We start from the raw sequence: 23,107 nt of genomic DNA, 5'->3' as shown, positions 1-23,107 counted from the left end.
TGCAAGCTACAGGTAACTGCCAAAAGAAACACCAACATAAAGTGTCTTAATAGGGCGTTGGGACACCACGAGCCAGAACAGCTTCAATGCACCATGGCAGAGATTCTTCAAGTGTCTGGAACTCTATTGGAGGGAAGCGACACCATCCTTCCATGAAAATACCGTAATTTGGTGTTTTGTTCATGGTGGTGGAAAACACTTTATCAGGCGCCAATTCAGAATCTCCCAAAATTGTTCAATTTGGTTGAGATCTGGTGACTGAGACACCTCATGGTACATGGTTTACATAGTTTTCATGCTCATCAAACCATTCAGTGACACCCCGTGGATGGTGCCCTTGTCATGCTGTGGGGGCGTAGCCATGGGAGCCAAAATAATAACCTGCCCAGCATTTTTATACATGACTCTAAGCATGATGTTAAGTGCTTAATTAACTCAGGAAGCACACTTACCTTCATTTACTCAAGTGTTTCCATTAGTTTGGCAGTTATCTGTATCTTGAAAATGCATGCTTTACATAAGAAGTCATGTAAAGTTACAGTAACCTCAAAATGTGGCCATGGATGTGTTACTAATTTGAATGTTACATTAGTTTGTAAAATGGCCTTAACTTTAGGCTATTTACTGTATTAGAAAAGTAATATTGAATTGTGTTTGGTTGAAAACAAAACAAAATGTCAACATTTGAAGGAGATGTGTCTTCTGCTTGGATAGTTCCATCTGTGCTGACTTAGTCTGGCTTTAATTCCAGTTTGTCTACAAATGAATGAATGACTTTGATAGCAACAGTGAATCTATTTAGATCTCTCAACAATCATTCTCTAGATAGCGCATTGGTAATAGACAGTGATAAATATCATAACTAGGCTTGGTTAAAACCCTGGAAGGGAGACTAAAGGGTAGCTGTAGTTCAGGGGTCCTCAAACTTTTGGGCTTGGTGTGCCAAAGTATAATCTGGGCTGTGAATGGTGGTCTGTGGGCTGAACAAATAGGCATTTATTTAAAAATATAACAATCGCTTTTTTGTAATCATATAAATACATTTCAAACATTAACCAAATTGTAGCCATATAACTTGACACCAAACAACACATTCTGATTGCCAGCATTAAAGATAGTATTACTATGTTCATAACGCTAATAACTTGCAAATGTGCAGGGCCCTAGCATTTTGGGGGCCCCAAGAAATATTTTTACCCATCTCGAAGGCAAAACATTTTAGTGTCCCCCCCTCTTGGCGGGCAGAGATAAAAACGTGCTACTTTAAAGTTAATGTCCTGCAATTCGACACATTTTCTTTGGGGCGTGGAGAAAATGTTGCAGTTTTAAATCAGACTTTCTGCAATTCTACACATTTTTCCATGGGGCAGAAAGAACAGTTTGCAGTTTTAAAACGAATTGAATGCAAAACTAATTGAATGCAATTCTACTCATTTTGCCATGGGAAGGAGAGAAAATGTGAATTCCCTGCATGTTCTTATGATATCTGTGTGAGAGTGACTAACAAAATCAATGGGGGCCCCTTGGAGGTCAGGGCACGTGCCTTGGGTGTCCGGTCAGTAACTCGGCCATGATTACAACAAGATTTAGATAGCTGGCTAGACTAACTTACCTAGCAATCTATAAAATGTTAGCTGACATGGGCTAATTGATTGACTGTCAGTGACTGACATAACAAGAGGAAAACTATTGAAATTGCACATTTTGTATTCCACTATGCTATCTCTAAACAGTAGGTTGAGACCCCGACTGACTTCGTAAAAAATAAATAAATAAATTCCACAAAAAAAACAAAAACAAGCCCCAGTCAGCTCTGCTGTAGATAGATTCTCCACTAGGTGCTGCCCCAGCCTGTTGTATTCTTTTTCCTGATAGTGAACAGAACGTTGAAGATCTGACGTTGTTTTAAAGGTACAAATTCAACATATTTTATACAAGGGTTTGTCTATGTTGAAATTTAGTTACTATGATGACATAATCCTGTGGTTGAAAAGTCACCCTCAAAACAACAGTTAATTACTTTTTTTCAAATCCCATGTATTTTCCCAAGTAGATTCCACATCACAATACGTTGCCTGTCCCGTCCTCAGGCCTTGCTCTTAGCAGGAGGATCCTCCCGTATGTCCTTCAGATCCACCGTGGTCTCAGGGATGGGGTAGTCTCCTGCCACCAGGAGAGTCTGGTCTAACACATCTGTCACAATGAAACCATGCCCCACCACACCCAAACCCTGGGAGGAGAGCACCTCCACCTGACCATGTCCCTGTCCCACCCCAACCTGGGGAAAGCCGACCTGGCCATGAGTAAGGCCCACCTCTACCTGGCCTTGGCCTACCACACCTTGGCTCTGGGTTAAGCCTACCTCCAACTGGCCAGGCCCATGCCCCACCACAGCCTGGTTAAAGCCCACCACCACCTGCCCTTGGCTGGACACCACCTCCTCCACCAGGGGCTGGATAACCACCCTGAGGATGTCACTGGCTCCTGGTACAGTTCCAGGTCCAGACACACTGAGTCCAGGTCCAAAGACAGGAAGAGGGACACTGGGTCCAGAGACAGGTGCCAGCCCCTCAGGTGTCCCCTTCTCAGTGGGTGGTGTTGGTGAGGGGCTAGTCTCATCCTCCTCCTGCGACCCCTCATCCTTTACTATCAGGTTCCGTAGCTTTCTCTCTCGCGGGTTGTAGTTCTCGGTGCGGTTGTGGACCTGAATATGACGTCGTAAGTGGGCCTGGAGGAAAAGAGGAGAGACTTCAGTATTCAATTCAAATTTTATACAGCTTCATTTATCCCCTCAGTGGCTGGGTGAGCATTAAACATGCATGGACATTTGAGGAACCAAGCTAGCACATTGGAAATGCATGGCTTACCTGTCTGGTGAACTTGTAGCCACACTTTTCGCACTCAAACTTCCTCATGCCCTGATGGCGACGCACATGGACGCGGAGCTGCTCGATGGCTGGAGGCATTAACAAACAAGGCCATAAGAAAACATACAGTAAACGTGCTTTGCTGCATTTTGTTCAACTAAAGTCGGGATTTAATCTTTTCAGGACGAAATCTACTGATTAGATTAAAACATAACAGAAAATATTATTTCAACAGAAAAGGTAGTATCATCAGTGATGCCACAATCTCTTGTCAACCATGACAGTTCCTCTCTCACCCTTGAAGGTCTTGCCACATATCTTACAGCAGTGAGGGCGGTCGTCCTGGTGCTTGCTGGCGACATGGCGGAGCATCGGGCCCTTCTCTGTGAAGCGCTGGTTACAGAACTCACAGCTGTAAGGCCGCTCTCCCGTGTGGGTGCGATGGTGCTTGTCAAGACTGGCTGGAATGACATAAACACACACATAGGCATCGGCACAAGCACAATGTTCAAGCGTTGGGAATAGGCCATGTGAGAGCTCAGCGGATATTAATGTGATAGTGTATTTGTTAGTATGAGAGACAGAGAGTGTGTTTTAGTCTAGCTAAATGATAACTATGAGACTAAACCATACTGTAGGACCTATGCAACTGTGTTCATTGTTAGCGATGGGTGTGTCCTGCTATGGTATCTGCAGGGCCTAGAGAGAGGACGGCGGTTCGTACCCTGTGTCCGGAAGGTCTTCCCACAGAGGTGGCACTGATAGGGCTTCTCTCCAGTGTGAACGCGCAGGTGCATGTTGAGGTTGGCCTTCTGGGTAAACGCATGGTTGCAGTACTCACAGACAAATGGACGCTCGTTTCTGAGAAAGTGAGACAAACAAACAGGGACATCACATTATTTGGTCTAGCTCCCCCACGGTAACAAACTCCTCACCCACTACCATGCCCAGACGCAGCCTCACCTGTGAATGGCTTTGATGTGCATCTGCAGGCCGTTTCGGCTGGAGGCTCGATGGCCACACTCTTCACACACAAAGAGCTTCTCGCCTCGATGCTTGGACGCCTCATGCAGACGCACCTCCGTTTTAGACAGGTAGGCTTTGCTGCACAGAGAGCACTGTGGGAAATATTCATCACAGGTTAGACGGTGATCAGCAAGCAAGCAGTCATACATCTTGACAATAATGCAGAAGCAAAAAAAGGTTTGAATAGAGGAAAAGGCCGACCAATTAACTCAAAGGAAAGAGAGAAGACTTACTGCATGTGGTTTGGGTGCGCCGTGGATTTTGATTTCGTGGTTTCTCAAATCTTTTTTACGCATGAACTGTTCCGAGCATGACGTACACTGAAATAGATACAAGATCAAGCGATAATATGTCAATATGAGTTTGATACAAAGCAGAGAGAGAAGTCTTCAAATGTAAATTAATGACGTGTTCACCAGGGTTGGGGTCAATTTGGAATATATTAATTCAATTCAAACAATTCATTTTAAGTTGGCCACACCTCAAAGGAAGCGGAATTTGAATTAAATTTGAATTGTGGGAAGTCTAATTTTTCAACTGAGATGTGAAACATGAGTCTAATTAATTTGACAAATGTTTTATCAAAAGGATATGCCACTTAATTAATGCAAAGAATACACCTACCATTTAAAATATTAGTTTGATTCTTTTTCTTTGGCATGAGTTGTTAGATTGTTCCCTTCCATATTGCAGTGTTTGATCTAACGTAATCTGGGAAATGTATTTTTGTTCATATATTGAAAAACTAATTCATTAATTATTATAGACAACCTGATCTTAGAATATTTCCAAATCACTGTAATGATTTCCAATTGTTTTAGGAGAATGAGTTTTACAAATGGAAATGTTTCAACCTTATGCTACATGGTTTTGGTAAACATACAGTACATCATGTCAAAATAATCATTACTATGGTGACGTCTAGAATAAATCATTAGAATTTCATTGAATAAAATTCTACTTCCTTTAATTCAAATTCAATTCAAATGATGCTTCCTGTGGTGTGTGGCCAATTCAAATTCAAGAATTGGGTTGGAGTTCAAGAGCAATTCGCAACTCAATTCAGACTTGACCCCAACCCTGATGTTCACTGTCCTGTGGGCGAGTTCAAAGGGTGTAAGGTGGTAGGTGCTGGACCTTATTGGGCATTTCCCCTGTATGGGAGACAGTGTGCAGACGTAGATCCACCACTCTGTCAAATGACATGGGGCATTGAAGACAGTTGTGCACCTGTAGTAACAACAAGAATACACACATACAGTGCATGAGGGAAAATATAAGGTATTGTATAATTTAGGGCACACAGTGTCAAAATGTTTTATAACCGAAAACAAAAATAAGCATTTCTTATTGGACAAGTCATGGTAATCCCTCCCCTTTATGCTCACTTTTCTTCCTTTTGATGACTAAGCAGACATGACTTTAGTCCTGCTGATCACTCACCGCTTTTACTTTTTCACCACATTTGCAGTTCCGCGCCTGGTGATCCATCAGATTCTCCTTCCTGTAGTACCTCTTCCCACACTTAGAGCATGCAAAGGGCTTCTCACCCGTATGACGCCTGGTGAACAGTGGAAGAACATAAATAACACACCAACACTAGTCACTCGATAATAGCAGTCTTTGTCATTATTCAGGTCTCTCTTGCAAGATATTTTTTATCTCAACAGGACCAACCTTTAAAAACAAAGATTGTATAATAAAGACAGAATCAATGCAAAGTCAATGCAATGTGATAGCAGTGAGTTGCATACCTGTTGTGTACTTTGAGATAGTATTTGCTGAGGAAGGTCTTATTGCAGGTGGGGCACTGAACAGAGCCCTTTTTGGAGCCCTTGGCCGCCTCCTCACTGTTCTCTTTATTGACAGCTTTGCCTGGTCCTTTACGTCTGCCTTTGGGGCTGGAGGTGGTAGTCGGTAGGGCATGGGGCACATACTCTTCATCCGTGTCCTCATCCACCCCCTCCATCAAACCATCATCATCGTCATCATCATCGTGAGGCTGCAAATGAGAATTAGCTTTATAGCTAACATCTGGTACAATGCCAGTGACCATGTCTGTTACCTGCGAAATAGACGAACACAATGAATCATTATCTCTATTGTCATTCATCAAATTTTCTGGCCCATCCACCTGTAACTGGGAGACACAATATTTCATGCATTAGCCATCATATTGTAGTTATAGCCTACTGGTAGTTATAGCCTAAGCACTGGCAGGTATAGGCCTACTGCAGTGGTCGGCAACAGGCAGCCCGCGGGCCAAAACCGGCTCATGAGTGATTTTCTTTGTTCCCCCAAAGTTTTTAGTAAATTTATTATTATAAAAAGGTTTTTGGGGGAAAACACCAGGAATTCAGCTAAAAAATATATCTAATTTAGGAGATCTGTTCCCAAGTATTTCCACGAATAAATAAAAAAGAGACGTGATCGTATCTTAACAGAAATAAGGTATGAAATTATTTTCAAATACAATCTCTTTTTGGGCATAGTTGTGGCCAATTTGCAGTGTACAAATTCTTATAAATATGTTCCGGCCCCCCGACCATTTGCTCTGACAAAGTAGGCCTATCCCTGGCCTACTTTATAGTTCTAGTATAAAATCTACAAATCTGTAGGAACATACCCTCCTAATCTATTCTTACGTTAACACTTTAGGATAAGGTTATGTATTCTAGCCTACCTCTGTTGTATCTGTAGGCTGAGGGAGGCTTTGTCCCTCGTCCTCAGCCCTATCACTTCTATCCATTAGGCTGATAACTAGTTGTGGTGTTCCCCTGTTGGTGGTTCCCTGGGGCAGGAGCTGCGGCCTGGGGCCCTCTCCAAGCAGCCTTCTGGAGATCTTCACCTTACGCCCAGAGCGAGTTGTGGTGGCGGTTGCTTCTGGAGGATCCTTCTTACTTGAGCTGCTACTAGGGGTTTGGGATTTTTTGGGCCTCCCTCTTTTTTGGGGGGGCCTCCCCCTTTTTAGGGGGACCTTGGTTTCCGTAGAAGTTACAGGTGGGATTAGGCCATCATCTTCACCCAGATGATCTGCAGACGGAGGTTCTTCTGGAGAGATGGTTCCTTCTGTGGTGAACTGCTGACAGAGGGCGAGCGCATCTGGTACACATAGGCTGTCTGCAGCCTGTTGCACATTGTCCAGATTCAGAGAGTCAAGCTTCAAATTCCCTGTGTAGAAAAATTCTAGAAGTAGTTCCAGGCCGTCAGTGGGGCACTCCTTTGGGAGGGAGACCTTCTTAACCATGGTAGTGGTTGGCTCAGATTCCTGGAAAATCTTACTAAAACAGGCCAGGATGTTGCGATGGGCATTGTACGCCCTCCCATCTCCTCCTACAGTCAGCTTGGCATCACAGAACCAGCCAAGACCCCTCTGCTCATTCAGAAAAGACAACACCCGTTGGGCATGGGTGCTGCTCACCTGTGTAAGCATCTCTCACCCTTGACAGTAGATTGCTGCTTCTCAAGGTACACTGGATTCAGTGTCATGGAGTTGCTTGAAAGAGTCAGAAAACAGATGACAATTGAAGAAATGAATAGAAAATGGGCTACTGTCTGTAACTTCTATTAATATCATTAGGCTATTAGTATTCTTGCAATCTTAAGTCTTAACTACAGCATCATCAGTCATTTGTCATGCATAGTCCAGACTTCAGATGCATTATTAGCTAGATATTCACTTAAACCTGGTATGGGACATTTGCACAATGGGTTGAGTAGTACTAAATATGCCAACACATATGAGATAATAAAACTGAAATAAATAGAATTTGTTTAAGATTAGACAAATGTATTACCCAGAAATTATTAGTAGGTAGGCCCCTAACTAGCTACGCACCTCGACGTTTTCGACATTATACAGACGCTCCCTAAGCTTTCATCTGTCCAGTAGAAACAAGAGACGCGATTTACCTTTGCAGGATGCTGGCAATCGTGTCACTGCTATCGGTTGTTGGAATGGTGCATTGCATTTAATATAATTTATAAACGGTAATTTTGACTAACGTATCAGGAACATGTATTGCGTTATGTCTCGTCCAGGCCAGGCGGTAGGGACCGGATGTGACGGTTAGGCTAGTATATTGCAAGCGAGCTAGCTAACCGTAAATACACGCTTTGCAATTGAATGGTGGGTAGCATGTTAACTTCACGTTCAAATTACACGATCGTGTAGTTATATAATTGCATCATTTGGGGATCGACTAACTAATGATATTTCGAGCTGATGTTCTCTTTGGTGGATGCATGGTTAGCTGTCTACGCTATCAGCTAGCTACGCGAACAACTGAGCATGCGTGAACCCCGTGAAGGTATTTACTGTCCATCCTATTTTATCGATAACCCCCCCACCCAAAATAATTGGGCAGTCTAGCCTGAGCTATAGTTAATATTTTGTATACAGGTTGCGTTAATTTAATAAATGCCTATTTTAGGTATCTGTAACTAATATAAGGTAGGTAACGGCAAAACGAGCTTGCTAACTGCTAAACGCTGTAACCGTCGCTGTGGGATACTGGTTGGCCAATTATTACTCAGAATGGCGTCTGTCTGGCTCACATGGTGAAACCACTACGCTATCTAGCTAACAGTAACGTTATACTGTAGCAATGTGCCAACACGATTTTTATTCGTTCGCTATAGAGGTCCTCCAAGCATATTTTTGAGAAGCTACGGAGAGGTACTGCTTGGTATCCAACCTTCGTCTTGCCGATCGTGGTATATGCTCTCCAATAAAACACCAGTAACGTTTGTTGGCTAGCTAGCTTTTGTTACATTAGTTGTCTTAGCTAGCTAACCAGAGATTCATTGACATCACTGTAGTATTGGGCAGCAACTGTGTGCATTCACTTTAGCGAAGATAAGTTCGATTTGTTACTACTAGTAGTTAGGTGAGCTGAGTTAGATAGGTAAATTATATGTAGCTAGCTAACGTGTTATCTATTTACACCAACGTTAGCTAGCTAGCTAACAACAATCAATCTTAACTTGCCTGCTAGTATAGTATGTACAGATAGCTAAATCGATGCTTGCCCATTGCATTAGTCGTGTTCATTTTGTACTATTCTCTCTCCAGGGTTCCCCACCTTACATCTTACTTGCAAAGGGAAAGCCATAAGAAACCATGAAAGTGCAGAAATCTCTCCCCAAAACCAAGCAGACGTCCAAGAGGCAACAATGTAATGACAAGTGGTTCAAGTCCAACAGAATTGCCAAAAACCCAGACTCTTCAAACCTCAGCCCAAGCACAGCCATGGCCAAGCTAGAGCACCGTGCATCTAACCTTAGAAAGGACAAGCCTAACCTGAAGAGACTGAAGAAGGGCGCCAAGGCTGTGTCCTTCAGACCGGTCAAGACTCCGGCTGCCACGGAGAGGACCCCCTCTCGTCCCCTGACCAACGGGGGAGCAGGTGGACCAGAGCAGGGCAGTGACTCAGACGAGTCCCAGGACTGGAGCTCCTTTGCCAAGTCTGTTTTACATCAAAATGGTGGTGGAGAGAGTATGGAGGGCCAGGAGAGTTGTGTCTCAACCAAAGCTGCACCTGGCAGGATAGAGGAGGAGGCTTTTGTTCACTGTGCAGAGCGAGACTACATCCATAATCGCACAGTGCTGGTCATGCAACAGGGTCAGGTACTTACGCAGTATTTTCAGCTACACTTTTTACTTTTCAGTGGCAACTACACTCCCTGCTATAAGCTACTTCCTGTGTGCTTTCCCTAATGCCTCCTGCTAGTGTTTTGTCTCTTATAAATTGTATTATTAATTTTGTCCATGCTGTGTGGATTAAAGTTATTCAAAGTCACCCTGATCTCTTTTTCCTGCAGACCCTGTGTTTTAGGGGGAAGTGCCTTCTGTCATGTCTGTACGGTCGGGTGGAGGTGCATGGTTTCACCCTTGAGGAGGGTCAGCAGTCCTACCCACTTTTTTCCCCTTCCTCACATTGCCCCCTCACCGTCACAGCACTGGGAGATTCCCCTAACCCCAGCAAGACCAAGAAAGCGGGCCGTCTAGAGGCCAAAGCCATTGTCCGCAAGTACCTCTCCACAGGTAAGGAGAGCCTTTGAATGAGACCGTCCACCCTTTAAATAATTTGCATGACACTATCCTCAGCTGCCTTCTTTTTGTGATTTGTTTCCAGTTATAGGCCTGTTTAGATCACCCTTGAGGGAGTAAATTGTTGGTTTGAGTTTGAAGCAACCTTACAAACGAGCAGCATTTAATCTTTATTTTCTGTGTTCTGTTTAGAGACACGTAGAAGGTTGTTGAGTGAAGTAGATTCAGACTCCTGTGTGATCCTGCTGGAGCCCCTGGACACCCCTCTGACGCGATTCCTCAACAGTTTCCCAGACCTCAAAGAGGTGTTTGGACTCAGTTCGGTGGGTTGACTCTGATAATCCGATGTTGTCTATCTGCAGCATGTTACTACTGGCCTTTTCATACAGACTTTGATTGTACCGACCTCTTCTTTGTAGAGTTACTGTAAAGCACGTTTTGACAACTACTGATGTAAAAATGGCTTTATAAATTTATTTGAATGATAGAGGGACATCCGAGAGAGTTCAGCTATGCTGGACACTCCGCTCTCTGGCCTTGGCATAACCCCACTGCGGAAAACAGCCAGAGGCATGGTTATGTCACAGACCTACAGGGAGGCTCTCAACGGCCTGGTTAACGCCTGTGCAGGTAAACACACACACAGCCCTGCTATCTCAGAGGAACCCCAAAAAACGACTTATTTGGTCGAAAAAGATCTACGTGGCAGCAGTGATATTTAGAAACACCTTTTCTAGTGCCAACATTGACTACAAAGTGGAAATAGTATACTTTTGGTTATAAAGTCAGTATCTTCCAAACGGGAGATTTGTGACATTTAAGGAAAACTATTACACGCCTAAATCCTTGGATATTGGAGGGTTGTGTTTTGATTTCAATCACGCCCAGTCTTGCCCATGAACACGGGATAGTAATGCCTAGGGAGTATTGTCATGCACGGCGAACCGGTTGCGCCAAGTGCGCTCTATCCAATCGTAGCAGCGCAATCGACCTAAAGTAAACCCGTTAGCATGCAGCGCCTCGGACTTGTTTACATGAGACAACAATACATAAATCTTTGCCAATGTTATGTTGAAAGAACGAGACTGGTTGTTTATCAAGGTCTTGGTTTTTTTTCCAACTCAAACATCCTCACATTCGTGCGCTAACGTTAGCATCACAAACACAACTGTCATCAAAGACACTGATACCAGTGATGGTACAGAAAACAGGAAATCCTCTGAGCTTGGTATTCTTGACCAATCACCTTCACATGCTGTGTCACCAGGCCGCGTTCAGCAGGACACAGTCTTTGGGAACGATCAAATAGAAATATGTAATCTAGAACAAAACATAGCTCTGACATGTAGATCAAGCAATCATGAACGCGGCCCAGGTTGCTAAGCCTATTCGTCACGTGTACGGTGGCTGTTTGGGATATTTCAAGTAAACGGCACACAACTGTAGAGAACATAACACACCCACTTCAAACTCTCATTGCTCCTGGCATTTCTTAATGGGGATGTGGGAAAGTGAGGCGACATGAGTGAGTTCAGCCCCTCTTTAACATGGCAAACAGGTCCCCTTCAGTTCTTTTCTACAGACAAGCATGTCATGTTTCTGTTGTATTCCACATGATGGAGGCGGAGATATTTCAACCTGATGACCTATGGACTGTTTTTGTTCTTCATCTACAGAGGAGCTAGATGGCTGTCCAGTTATTCTTGTATGTGGTGCTAAGAATGTTGGAAAGTCCACCTTCAACCGTCACCTCATCAATACCTTACTTAACCAGTGAGTAATGTGTTTTTGATTTATGTTTGTTTGTTTGGAAGGTTCTTCAGTGATACAATGCTTACAGCAATAACCCTCCCTGTGTGTCTGTATGTGCAGCACTGCAAGTGTAGAATACCTGGAGTGTGACCTGGGCCAGACAGAGTTCACTCCCTCAGGTTGTCTCTCCCTGTCTACTGTCAGAGAGCCACTGCTGGGTATGTATCGTAACTGTTTCCTTTATCATGTGTACAATACATTATATTGCAGTGAGTGAGTTTTCATTACACATGCCAAATACACTGTAACTACCTGTATTTCCCAATATTTTCAAAGGTCCTATAAATGTTTGGAGGTCTTAACTAATCCAAACTAACCCTGGTTTGTCTGTCTCATGTTGTTTCCAGGTCCCCCCTTTACACACCAGTGGGCCCCAGAGCACATGATCTTCTATGGCCAGTCGTCCTGTGAAACGGACCTGGACCGCTATCTGGAGTCCCTCAAGTCCCTGTGGCGCTTGTACAACCGAGAGACGCCCATTGTCATCAACACCATGGGCTGGGTCAAAGGTCAGTAACACAGTATTCTTGGCAACCCGGGGGCAAAATTAGTCTCAAATGCCATGTTCGTGTATAGCCCAATCTTTAAAAAGAAGGGGAAAGCAAGCACACATTTGAACAGAAGTAATGCATAGTAATTCATACTTGTATTATTTACAAATGTTTTTCATACTGCCATTTTAACATGTGCCTGCTTCTTCAGGTTTTGGCTTTCAGTTGTTGGTGGACATCATTCGCCTCTTCTCCATTTCTCACGTGGTGCAGCTCAGTAGTGGGGATAAAGTCATGTGCCCCCAACTCACCCCTGAGTTCCTGAGGTCATCCCACGGCTGGCAGACACACCCTCCTGTCCAGTCAGCTTTGGGGGAGGACAACTCTGGAACTCATCCTGCCCAGCGGAGTTACACTCTGTTCCGTATTCACTCAGAGTTTGAAGGAGCAGGCCGCCCGGGAGAAATGTAAGAGTCCTAACAACACAACAGCTTTCTTGGTTGCCATGGATATACATTATTTTTTTTGCTGATGGAAGATACTTTCCCTTTACTTTTAGAGAAAAGACAAACCCACCCTGCACTTCTTGCCAGGAACACTTGTCCATTAAGCTGACGTGTCAGCCTTCGTCTGCCCTACTTCTCTGACTTCACCTCTCTCTCCTCTGCGGTGTGTGTATTATTCTTCCAAAGGAGACACCAGCGCAGCAACGAGCAGCGTGACCTGGCTCTGCTGGGCTACTTCAGCCAGCTGCAGTCCCCTGAACCAGGCCCTGTCAGACCCCTACACTGCTTCACCCCCTACCAGGTAAGAAATCATCACCACTTTTTGAAAGAAGAATGTTGCCACAGTCTGAAGCTTTGACGCGACCCATTCTGAAGTGTCCTGTTCTGCCAGCCTGCTTGCACCAAATCATGTTTATTTATGAAAAGCATAGGATTCAAGTCTGTTTTTATTGTTAAATGCTAATTCCACTACGCCCATCTCTTGTTCTCTCCCTGCAGGTTCCCCATTCGGCAGTGGCTGTGGGTGTGACACACTGCGAGGTGGCACCAACTCATGTGCTCTACACTGCCAATGCCAGTCTGGTGGGGCTGTGCTGTCTGAATGAGAAGGTATCAGGCAGGGGAAGCCCAGTACTGCTCTCCCAAACCCCTGTCTGTCCCTGTGTGGGCTTTGGTATGTGTATATACACCATATTAACCATAAACACATCATCTTTCAGTCTTCTGATGTGTGGTAACAACAGTAATACATGTATATCAAGCCTAGAACAATAACAAAGTTTGGCATCTCCACATGGATGACTACCTCTTGGATGGATGACAAGGTGGTGAGTGTAATCTATTAAGTAGTGTTTATCTCCCTTCTGCAGGTGTCCTTCGAGGTGTGGACATGGCACGGGGCCTGTACTTCCTTGTTACACCTGTAGCTCCCTCCATCCTCCGTCAGGTCAACTGTCTTCTGCTGGGGGCTGTCACACTGCCCAACACCCTCCTCACAGGCCAGGTAAGACGAGATGAAACCTCCCACACACTAAGCACTCTAAACACTTCACCGATGTACTCTCTGCTCCTCAAACCTCTGTTCAATGTCTTTGTTTGACTTTCACACTTGAATATCAGCTATAATAAAACGTGAAAAATCACAACTGCCCCAAACTATTAAATGTTTATTTCGGACTGATTTGTTGTCCTGTTCCTCTCCATCGGTGTAAGCTTTTACCTATCAAAGTGTTTTGGTTCAGTCACTCATGCTTGCGTCATCTTAGCCCATATCCTCTTTCTGTTACAGACAGGAATTCTGGGAGATCCTCCCTACGTCACAATGGACTACAGCTTTGAGCTAACCGGTGCCGGCAAGCTTCACGTCTTCAAGGGGCTTGTAAGACCTGGCCAGATGAAAAACGCAAAGTGATTGTTTTTGTTTTTATGGTTTCACAGCAAGAAATCTTTTTTTTTTTTTTTTCTCGCCTTGTTTATTGACTTTAAACACCAAGGCCAGAGTTAAGGTCGTTGAATGTACAGAAGTGAAGGTTCAGGAGAGGGTGTACCGTAGAGTTGGTGTGAGTGACTCGAGGGTGTACTCGCACTCCAGATCAGTGCTGAAGATGGCCCAGGCTGTGGAGGTCAACTCCCTCTTGTTGGCGTCAATTGGGTTTACCTTGGTCTACAATCATGAGAGAATTTCTTTTTTTGGGGGGGGTTGCTGTATTCAATAGTTTTAGGATGTTTGAACGTGTTTCTATCACATGGACAATATCTAGACATGCAGTTAAACCTCTGTCTGCATCTGAAATGGCACCGTATTCCCTGGCGCACTGGTCAAAAGTAGTGCACTATATAAGGAAGAGGGTGCCATTTGGGACACATACTGGGTTTGCTGTCTATTCCTCATGGGTCACATTCCAAAGCCAAGATTGTACACATTATCAAATGTAAACAAATTGATATACTTTGTTGTTGAAAATGTGAGCTTTTCTTGTCACTGTCAGGACTTTCTAAATCTGTTGACCTTTGGTCTTTTTAAGTGGCCCATCATGACATGTCCCTAGCAGATGTGATATCATGGTTAAAATGTTCAAAGTTCCATGTCATAATATACAGTACCAGTCAAAAGTTTGGACACACCTACTCATTCAAGGGTTTATCTTTGTTTACTATTTTCTACATTGTAAAATAATAGTGAAGACAAACTATTAAATGACACACATAACCAAAAAAAGTGTTAAAACAAATCAAAGTATAAGTAGCCACCCTTTGCCTTGATGACAGCTTTGTGCACTCTTGGGCATTCTCTCAACCAGCTTTGCCTGAAATGCTTTTCCAACAGTTTTGAAGGAGTTCCTACATATGCTGATATGGCTGCTTTTCCTTCCCTCTGCGGTCCAACTCATCCCAAACCATCTCAATTGGGTTGAAGTCGGGTGATTGTGGAGGCCAAGTCATCTGATGCAAAGCATTCCATCACTCTCCTTGGTCAAATAGCCCTTACACAGCCTGGAGGTGTGTTGGGTCATTGTCCTGTTGAAATACAAATAATAGTCCCATTAAGAGCAAACCAGATGAGATGGCGTATCACTGCAGAATGCTGTGGTAGCCATGCTGGTTAAGTGTGCCTTGAATTCTAAATAAATCACTGACAGTGTCACCAGCAAAGCACCATCACACCACCACCTCCATGCGTCACGGTGGGAACCACACATGCAGAGATCATGGTCTTGCTCACCTGCTCTGCGTCTCACAAAGACATGGCAGCTGGAACCAAAAATCTCAAATTTGGACTCATCAGACCAAAGGGCAGATTTCCACTGGCCTAATGTCCATTGTTTGTGTTTCTTGGCCCAAGCAAGTCTCTTCTTATTGGTGTTCTTTAGTAGTGGTTTCTTTCCAGCAATTTGACCATGAATAGTAGATGTTGAGATGTTTGTTACTTAAACTCCGTAAAGCATTTATTTGGCTGCAATCTGAGGTGCAGTTAGCTGCTGATTTCTGAGGCTGGTAACCCTAATGAACTTATCCTCCATTGCAGAGGTAACTCTGGGTCTTCCTTTCCTGTGGTGGTCCTCATGAGAGCCAGTTTCATCATAGCTCGATGGTTTTTGCGACGGTACTTAAAGAAACTTTCAAACTTCTTGAAGTTTTGGGAATTGACTGACCATGTCTAATTAATGATGGACTGCTCTTTGCTTTGAGCTGTTCTTGTAATAATATGAACTTGGTATTTTAGCATATAGGGCTATCTTCTGTATACCATCCCTAACTTGTCACAACACAACTGATTGTCTCACATGCATTAACTTTTAACAAGGCACACCTGTTAATTGAAATGCATTCCAGGTGACTACCTCATGAAGCTGGTTGAGAGAATGCCAAGATTGTGATAAAGTTGTCATCGAGGCAAAGGGTGGCTACTTTGAAGAATCTCACGGAGAACACTTTTTCGGTTACTACATGATTCCATGTGTGTTATTTCATCGTTTTAATGTCTTCACTATTTTTCCACACTGTGGAATGTACATTGTCTTGAAAAGAGGTTGTACATTTGGGCCATGTTACAGCTTAAGATTCACTCTACAAGTGATATTCATGAAAAGCCTGGATGGAGTAGGACATGAAAGTGCTTGCAGGGGTCTTCTCTGACAATGAAACCCATTAAAACAAAAGAAAACATAATGTCACTTGCTCAACAATCCATCTATAGAGCTATTGGATAACACCTGTCAAAAATATTCCAGAGCAACAAAAAAAAAAAGGACACACATTATACCTGAATAGTAGTTCACTACGAATTGTTACAGTTTTCCGTCCATGTTTTACATTTTTATATTTTTATTACCATAGTAATGGATGTAAATGCTTCAAGTAACATCTCTGTTGCATTTCTGAGAGTACTGGATTACTGAACATTGATTGACCTATTTATTCATCTGACCTTGGGACAAAATATTAACTATGGCATTGATGGTGCGATATGAGAACTACAGGCAAGAACTGTTACCGGTCCTCTATTCATTTTCCCCAATTTGTTTCTCTCTTTCACTTTTATCCCTCCTGTTCCATCAGGAGTTTTGTTTGACAGAAGTTGGTAATAGTAGGCCTAAGTAAAACTTCCTTTAAGTTCTTTGTTACTTGGGTGTGTAGGATTTTTTTGTGTCCTGAAAAGGACAGTGATTTACAGGTTCATGTTTTTTTTCCTCAAACTTTTTTTTTTGGGGGGTTTACATTCTCATACATTCGTACCAGAGTGGATCATACAGTAAAAGGGGATAAGAAGTCACACGAGTATTACGAGGTGTTGTCTTTGTGTCCTGAAGAGGGAAGTGTTGTTCAGGTTTATTTTTCTAATGTATCAACCTTAAACCCACAGTCCTAGTGGATTTTATGGGAAGCCACACGAGAGTTTTATGAGTGTATATGGACACAGTTTAGGAGCCTAATGACAAACACACACAGATTGAGTGAACCCAATAATTTCAAGTGATTAGACAGGTGGGACTCTAAATTAGTCTCCCACCCCCTACACTTATGCAAGCATGTCTCTTTACAAGGAAGGCTCTTGTCTGATATGGTTTTGTGGTCATTGATTGTTTTGACTTGGAAGAGAGAACAAGGACTCATTGTGAGCATACTCTACATTCACATACAACTGTGGAGACTTGCTAATTTGTTGTGGGCCATTTATATAATCTCCCTATTTCCCAGCTTGCTTTGTTTACCATTTCCCTCCCCTTTGTTGGGGAGGGGAGCATACAAACAACTGGAGCTGCATTGTGGTCACGTAATTCTTTTAGCTTTGTCAGGGCAGACATCTTTCCTGAGAGTCCCCATGCAACCCAATGAGAAATCTCCCAAATTGGAGGTCCCACTCAAGACAGTCCAAATAGAGCCTAAACCCCAGGAATAAACACATAGGATTTATCTGATGAAATCCCCTGCTCACACTGTAGTAGACTAAACCATTGGGCCATTTTTCATGATTCATGCACAATGGAGATTGGTGTTAATGTAGAAATAGAGGAATGCATTTACTATGAGGGCATGTTCTTCTTGCCCAGTGGTCAATCCATCACAGTTCAGCCAAAAAAAAATGTTTTATCCTTCTTGTCTTGTAATGCTGGTAGGATTGGCACTGTTAGAAGTTAACCGTTTACAGTAAGCTGGAGATTTGTCATCTGATTCTATCATTTCCCACCACCCACAAAGGGACACGGGCTGCCTTTGCTTTAATTGAAACAACTGACCAATCCTTCTGCGTGGAATCCCTATACAACCACTAATATGAATAAAATGCTGAGGACGGAAAGGGCTTCTTGCGTCTCCAATGTCATCTAAGAGAAGTGTAAAGACATTACAGGTTAGATCGTGCAGTTTCTAGGATTTTTTTTGCTGGTGAACTATTGGTCAATCTTGGGAATAACCTTTCCCTAAACCAATCTGCCTAAATCAGAATGGCTTGTGACTGTGTGAACTACTGGCTTTCAATACAAACATCCAAGCACAACAAGACATTTTTGTTAGTTTCAAAGTGTGCATAATAAACATAGATACAATGGGTTTGTAAAGGGGGGAGGGCATAGCCCACAATGGCAACTTCTGTCCCAAAAGTAACAGAGTCCATGGGAATCAAATATAATATTTAGCTAAAACTAAATGAGGCATTTTTTTTAATGTAATTTCCGAGGCCAATCAATCAAGAGACAATTTCATGCATCAAATGTATCCATTGTTAGCTAAAGCAGGGGCCTTCAAACGTTTTCTTGCCACGGACCCCCTTTCAGGCAAACCGGCGACCCCCATCATACACTAGCAAAATATTTTGTCTTGTCTTATCATCAGGTGAATGATAATGGCAAGGATAAGTAATCAGCATCTATAGATACGGTAAATATATTGTCATTAGTTTGACCTCCCCACATTATAATTGGAAGAGGAAGTGTAAACTCTAACATAGTCTATTAGCTAAGAAAGAAAGGAGATATTCTCATCTCTTTTATGGTAGGTAATTCAAAAGGATTTATTCTGTTGTTGCTAGCAATATTCAAAAACATTTTTTGGGGAAAAGTTCCACTTTATTCTTTTCACACACATATACAGTGGGGCAAAAAAGTATTTAGTCAGCCACCAATTGTGCAAGTTCTCCCACTTAAAAAGATGAGAGAGGCCTGTAATTTTCATCATAGGTACACTTCAACTATGACAGAAAAAATTAGGAAAAAAAATCCAGAAAATCACATTGTAGGATTTTTAATGAATTTATTTGCAAATTATGGTGGAAAATAAGTATTTGGTCAATAACAAAAGTTTATCTCAATACTTTGTTATATACCCTTTGTTGGCAATGACAGAGGTCAAACGTTTTCTGTAAGTCTTCACAAGGTTTTCACACACTGTTTGCTGGTATTTTGGCCCATTCCTCCATGCAGATCTCCTCTAGAGCAGTGATGTTTTGGGGCTGTTGCTGGGCAACACAGACTTTCAACTCCCTCCAAAGATTTTCTATGGGGTTGAGATTTGGAGACTGGCTAGGCCACTCCAGGACCTTGAAATGCTTCTTACGAAGCCACTCCTTCGTTGCCCGGGCGGTGTGTTTGAGATCATTGTCATGCTGAAAGACCCAGCCACGTTTCATCTTCAATGCCCTTGCTGATGGAAGGAGGTTTTCACTCAAAATCTCACGATACATGGCCCCATTCATTCTTTCCTTTACACGGATCAGTCGTCCTGGTCCCTTTGCAGAAAAACAGCCCCAAAGCATGATGTTTCCACCCCCATGCTTCACAGTAGGTATGGTGTTCTTTGGATGCAACTCAGCATTCTTTGTCCTCCAAACACGATGAGTTGAGTTTTTACCAAAAAGTTATATTTTGGTTTCATCTGACCATATGACATTCTCCCAATCTTCTTCTGAATCATCCAAATGCTCTCTGGCAAACTTCAGACGGGCCTGAACATGTACTGGCTTAAGCAGGGGACTCGTCTGGCACTGCAGGATTTGAGTCCCTGGCGGCGTAGTTTGTTACTGATGGTAGGCTTTGTTACTTTGGTCCCAGCTCTCTGCAGGTCATTCACTAGGTCCCCGTGTGGTTCTGGGATTTTTGCTCACCGTTCTTGTGATCATTTTGACCCCACGGGGTGAGATCTTGCGTGGAGCCCCAGATCGAGGGAGATTATCAGTGGTCTTGTATGTCTTCCATTTCCTAATAATTGCTCCCACAGTTGATTTCTTCAAACCAAGCTGCTTACCTATTGCAGATTCTGTCTTCCCAGCCTGGTGCAGGTCTACAATTTTGTTTCTGGTGTCCTTTGACAGCTCTTTGGTCTTGGCCATAGTGGAGTTTGGAGTGTGACTGTTTGAGGTTGTGGACAGGTGTCTTTTATACTGATAACAAGTTCAAACAGGTGCCATTAATACAGGAAACGAGTGGAGGACAGAGTAGCCTCTTAAAGAAGAAGTTACTGTTCTGTGAGAGCCAGAAATCTTGCTTGTTTGTTTGTAGGTGACCAAATACTTATTTTCCACCATAATTTGCTAATAAATTTATTAAAAATCCTACAATGTGATTTTCTGGATTTGTTTTCTCATTTTGTCTGTCATAGTTGAAGTGTACCTATGATGAAAATTACAGGCCTCTCTCATCTTGTTTAGTGGGAGAACTTGCACAATTGGTGGCTGACTAAATACTTTTTTGCCCCACTGTATATATATCTATATAAATAGTTTTAATAGTTGTTTTTTTCATAGACCCCCTGCAGTACCTACACGGAACCTCTGTTAAATTCCCCTGAGCTATGGAATGTTTCCGAGACACCCCGCTACCATCCAGAAGGCGCAGACAGTACAGGTGCATCAAAGCTAGGACCGAGAGACTGAAAAACAACTTATATCTCCAGGCCATCAGACTGTTACATAGTCACCACTAGCCGGCCTCCGCCCAGTCAGTACCTTGCCCTGAACTTAGTCACTGTTACTAGCCGGCTACCACCCTGTACTCTATCCCCCCCACACACACACACCTAGCACTGCACAGCTAATTCAAATAACCGACTCATCATTAAGCTTTGATGATTTCAATCCGTTGTGTAATGCTAGGGCAAAAAACAAATGTGCACCCAGGGTGGGGGGCCCAGGACCAAGTTTGGGAAACCCTGCTCTACCCTGAACCCTAGAGACTGCTGCCCTATGTACTGTACATAGTCATTGAACACTGGTCACTTTATTAATGTTTACATATGGTTTTACCCACTTCATATGTATATACTATATTCTAGTCAAGGCTCATCTTACATAACTACTGCTGTACACACCTTTCCTATTCATATAACTGTCCATACTGTCTATACACACCATTAAATATATATATATACACACATATGTATGTGTGTATATATATTTGAACATTTAACCATGATATCATATATATTCACGTATAAATATATATATATATATATATATATATATATATACAGTTGAAGTTGGAAGCTTACATACACCTTAGCCAAATACATTTAAACTCAATTAATTTAAACACAATTCCTGACATTTAATCCTAGTAACAATTCCCTGTTTTAGGTCAATTAGGATCACCACTTTATTTTAAGAATGTGAAATGTCAGAATAATAGTAGAGAGAATGATCAATTTCAGCTTTTATTTCTTTCATCACATTCCCAGTGGGTCAGAAGTTTACATACACTCAATTTGTATTTGGTAGCATTGCCTTTAAACTGTTTAACTTTGGTCAAATGTTTTGGAAAGCCTTCCACAAGCTTCCCACAATAAGTTTGGTGAATTTTGGCCCATTACTCCTGACAGAGCTGGTGCAACTAAGTCAGGTTTGTAGGCCTCCTTGCTCGCAATCGCTTTTTCAGTTCTGCTCACAAATTTTCTATAGGATTGAGGTCAGGGCTTTGTGATGGCCACTCCAATACCTTGACTTTGTTGTCCTCAAGCCATTTTGCCACAACTTTGGAAGTATACTTGGGGTCATTGTCCATTTGGAAGACCCCTTTGCGACCAAGCTTTAACTTCCTGACTAATGTCTTGAGATGTTGCTTCAATATATCCACATAATTTTCCTCCCTCATGATGCCATCTATTTTGTGAAGTGTACCAGTCCCTCCTGCAGCAAAGCAGCCCCACAACATGATGCTGCCACCCCGTGCTTCACTGTTGGGATGGTGTTCTTCGGCTTCCCCCTTTTCCTCCAAACGTAATGATGGTCATTATGGCCAAACATTTATATTTTTGTTTCATCAGAACAGAGGACATTTCTCCCAAAAGTATGATCTTTGTCCCCATATGCAGTTGGAAACTGTAGTCTGGCTTTTTTTACGGTGGTTTTGAAGCAGTGGCTTCTTCCTTGCTGAGCGGCCTTTCAGGTTATGTCAATATAGGGCTTGTGGATATTGATACTTTTGTATCCGTTTCCTCCAGCATCTACACAAGGTCCTTTCCTGTTGTTCTGGGATTGATTTCCACTTTTCTCACCAAAGTACGTTCATCTCTAGGAGACAGAATACGTCTTCTTCCTGAGCGGTATGACGGCTGCGTGGTCCCATGGTGTTTATACTTGCATGTTATTGTTTGTACAGATGAACGTGGTACCTTCAGGTGTTTGGAAATTGCTCCCAAGAATAAACCAGACTTGTGGAGGTCTACAATTTTTTGGTCTTGGCTGATTTCTTTTGATTTCCCCATGATGTCAAGCAAAGAGGCACTGGCACTGAGGTAGGCCTTGAAATACATCCACAGGTACACCTCCAATTGACTCAAATGATGTCAATTAGCTGATGCTTCTAAAGCCAAGACATAATTTTCTGGAATTTTCCAAGCTGTTTAAAGGCACAGTCAGCTTAGTGTATGTAAACTTCTGACCCACTGGAATTGTGATACAGTGAATTATAAGTGAAATAATCTGTCTGTAAACAATTGTTGGAAAAATTACTTGTGTCATGAACAAAGTAGATGTCCTAACCTACTTGCCAAAACTATAGTTTGTTAACAAGACATTTGTGGAGTGGTTGAAAAACGAGTTTTAATGACTCCAACCTAAGTGTATGGAAACTTCCAACTTCAACTGTATATATATATATATATATATATACCGAACTCTAACATTACTCATTCTGATATTTCTTAATTGTTTTGGGGGGGGATGTGTGTATTGTTTTGTATTGTTAGGTATACTGCACTGTTGGAGCTAGAAACATAAGCATTTCGCTGCACCTGCGAGAGCATCTTCAAAATATGTGTAGGCTGTGCTACCAATACAATTTGATTTATCGAAGTTTAAATGTAGAGCCACAAGAGGATCTTGTGTGCTCCTCCCACTACGACTCCGGAAAGCATGCAGTTTAT

General features: G+C 42.7%; 2 protein-coding genes across 8 annotated transcripts; one reads left to right on the top strand and one right to left on the bottom strand.

Annotated features, from left to right (window-relative positions):
• Positions 1-978: 978 nt before the first annotated feature.
• Positions 979-7,944, bottom strand: zbtb48 (zinc finger and BTB domain containing 48). 2 transcript variants are annotated; one of them, XM_024384134.2, is made up of 11 exons: positions 7,806-7,944; positions 6,577-7,389; positions 5,648-5,958; positions 5,337-5,454; positions 5,031-5,123; positions 4,127-4,213; positions 3,831-3,985; positions 3,592-3,728; positions 3,164-3,328; positions 2,868-2,956; positions 979-2,728 (listed from the first exon to the last, which is right to left on the bottom strand). In XM_024384134.2, exons 2-11 carry the CDS (start codon positions 7,324-7,326, stop codon positions 2,087-2,089), a joined length of 2,547 nt encoding a protein of 848 aa, XP_024239902.1. In that variant the 5' UTR covers positions 7,327-7,389; positions 7,806-7,944; the 3' UTR covers positions 979-2,086. The 2 variants fall into 2 exon arrangements, with proteins under 2 accessions (XP_024239902.1, XP_024239903.1); XM_024384135.2 differs by having other exon boundaries at positions 5,648-5,895.
• On the top strand, positions 7,763-14,308 carry nol9 (nucleolar protein 9). Of its 6 annotated transcripts, none has more exons than XM_024384141.2 (13): positions 7,763-7,883; positions 8,968-9,522; positions 9,717-9,939; positions 10,138-10,268; positions 10,434-10,575; positions 11,622-11,718; positions 11,818-11,915; positions 12,105-12,266; positions 12,460-12,715; positions 12,941-13,055; positions 13,253-13,427; positions 13,624-13,757; positions 14,043-14,308. In XM_024384141.2, the coding sequence occupies exons 2-13, from the start codon at positions 9,016-9,018 to the stop codon at positions 14,163-14,165; spliced, it is 2,163 nt and encodes a 720-aa protein (XP_024239909.1). In that variant the 5' UTR covers positions 7,763-7,883; positions 8,968-9,015; the 3' UTR covers positions 14,166-14,308. The 6 variants fall into 6 exon arrangements, with proteins under 6 accessions (XP_024239909.1, XP_024239910.1, XP_024239908.1 ...); XM_024384142.2 differs by lacking the exon at positions 7,763-7,883 and adding an exon at positions 7,941-8,022; XM_024384140.2 differs by lacking the exon at positions 7,763-7,883 and adding an exon at positions 8,076-8,203.
• Positions 14,309-23,107: the final 8,799 nt, after the last annotated feature.

This window comes from Oncorhynchus tshawytscha, linkage group LG22 (genome assembly GCF_018296145.1).
Source record: "Oncorhynchus tshawytscha isolate Ot180627B linkage group LG22, Otsh_v2.0, whole genome shotgun sequence".
Taxonomy (NCBI): Eukaryota; Metazoa; Chordata; class Actinopteri; order Salmoniformes; family Salmonidae; genus Oncorhynchus; species Oncorhynchus tshawytscha.
Note: the sequence above shows the minus strand (reverse complement) of the source record. Positions and strands in the feature narration are given on the sequence as shown.

What these genes read in the sequence shown, in the direction of transcription:
- zbtb48 (XM_024384134.2), bottom strand. Translation starts at nt 7,326, where the DNA reads ATGCTTACACAGGTGAGCAGCACCCATGCCCAACGGGTGTTGTCTTTT. An exon ending in CACATCAAAGCCATTCACAG is followed by an intron (nt 3,729 to 3,830) that starts GTGAGGCTGCGT and finishes TCACTTTCTCAG; the next exon opens with AAACGAGCGTCCATTTGTCT. An exon ending in ATGTGGCAAGACCTTCAAGG is followed by an intron (nt 2,957 to 3,163) that starts GTGAGAGAGGAA and finishes TAATGCCTCCAG; the next exon opens with CCATCGAGCAGCTCCGCGTC.
- nol9 (XM_024384141.2), top strand. Translation starts at nt 9,016, where the DNA reads ATGAAAGTGCAGAAATCTCTCCCCAAAACCAAGCAGACGTCCAAGAGG. An exon ending in CTGTCCCTGTGTGGGCTTTG is followed by an intron (nt 13,428 to 13,623) that starts GTATGTGTATAT and finishes TCCCTTCTGCAG; the next exon opens with GTGTCCTTCGAGGTGTGGAC. An exon ending in ACACCCTCCTCACAGGCCAG is followed by an intron (nt 13,758 to 14,042) that starts GTAAGACGAGAT and finishes TTTCTGTTACAG; the next exon opens with ACAGGAATTCTGGGAGATCC.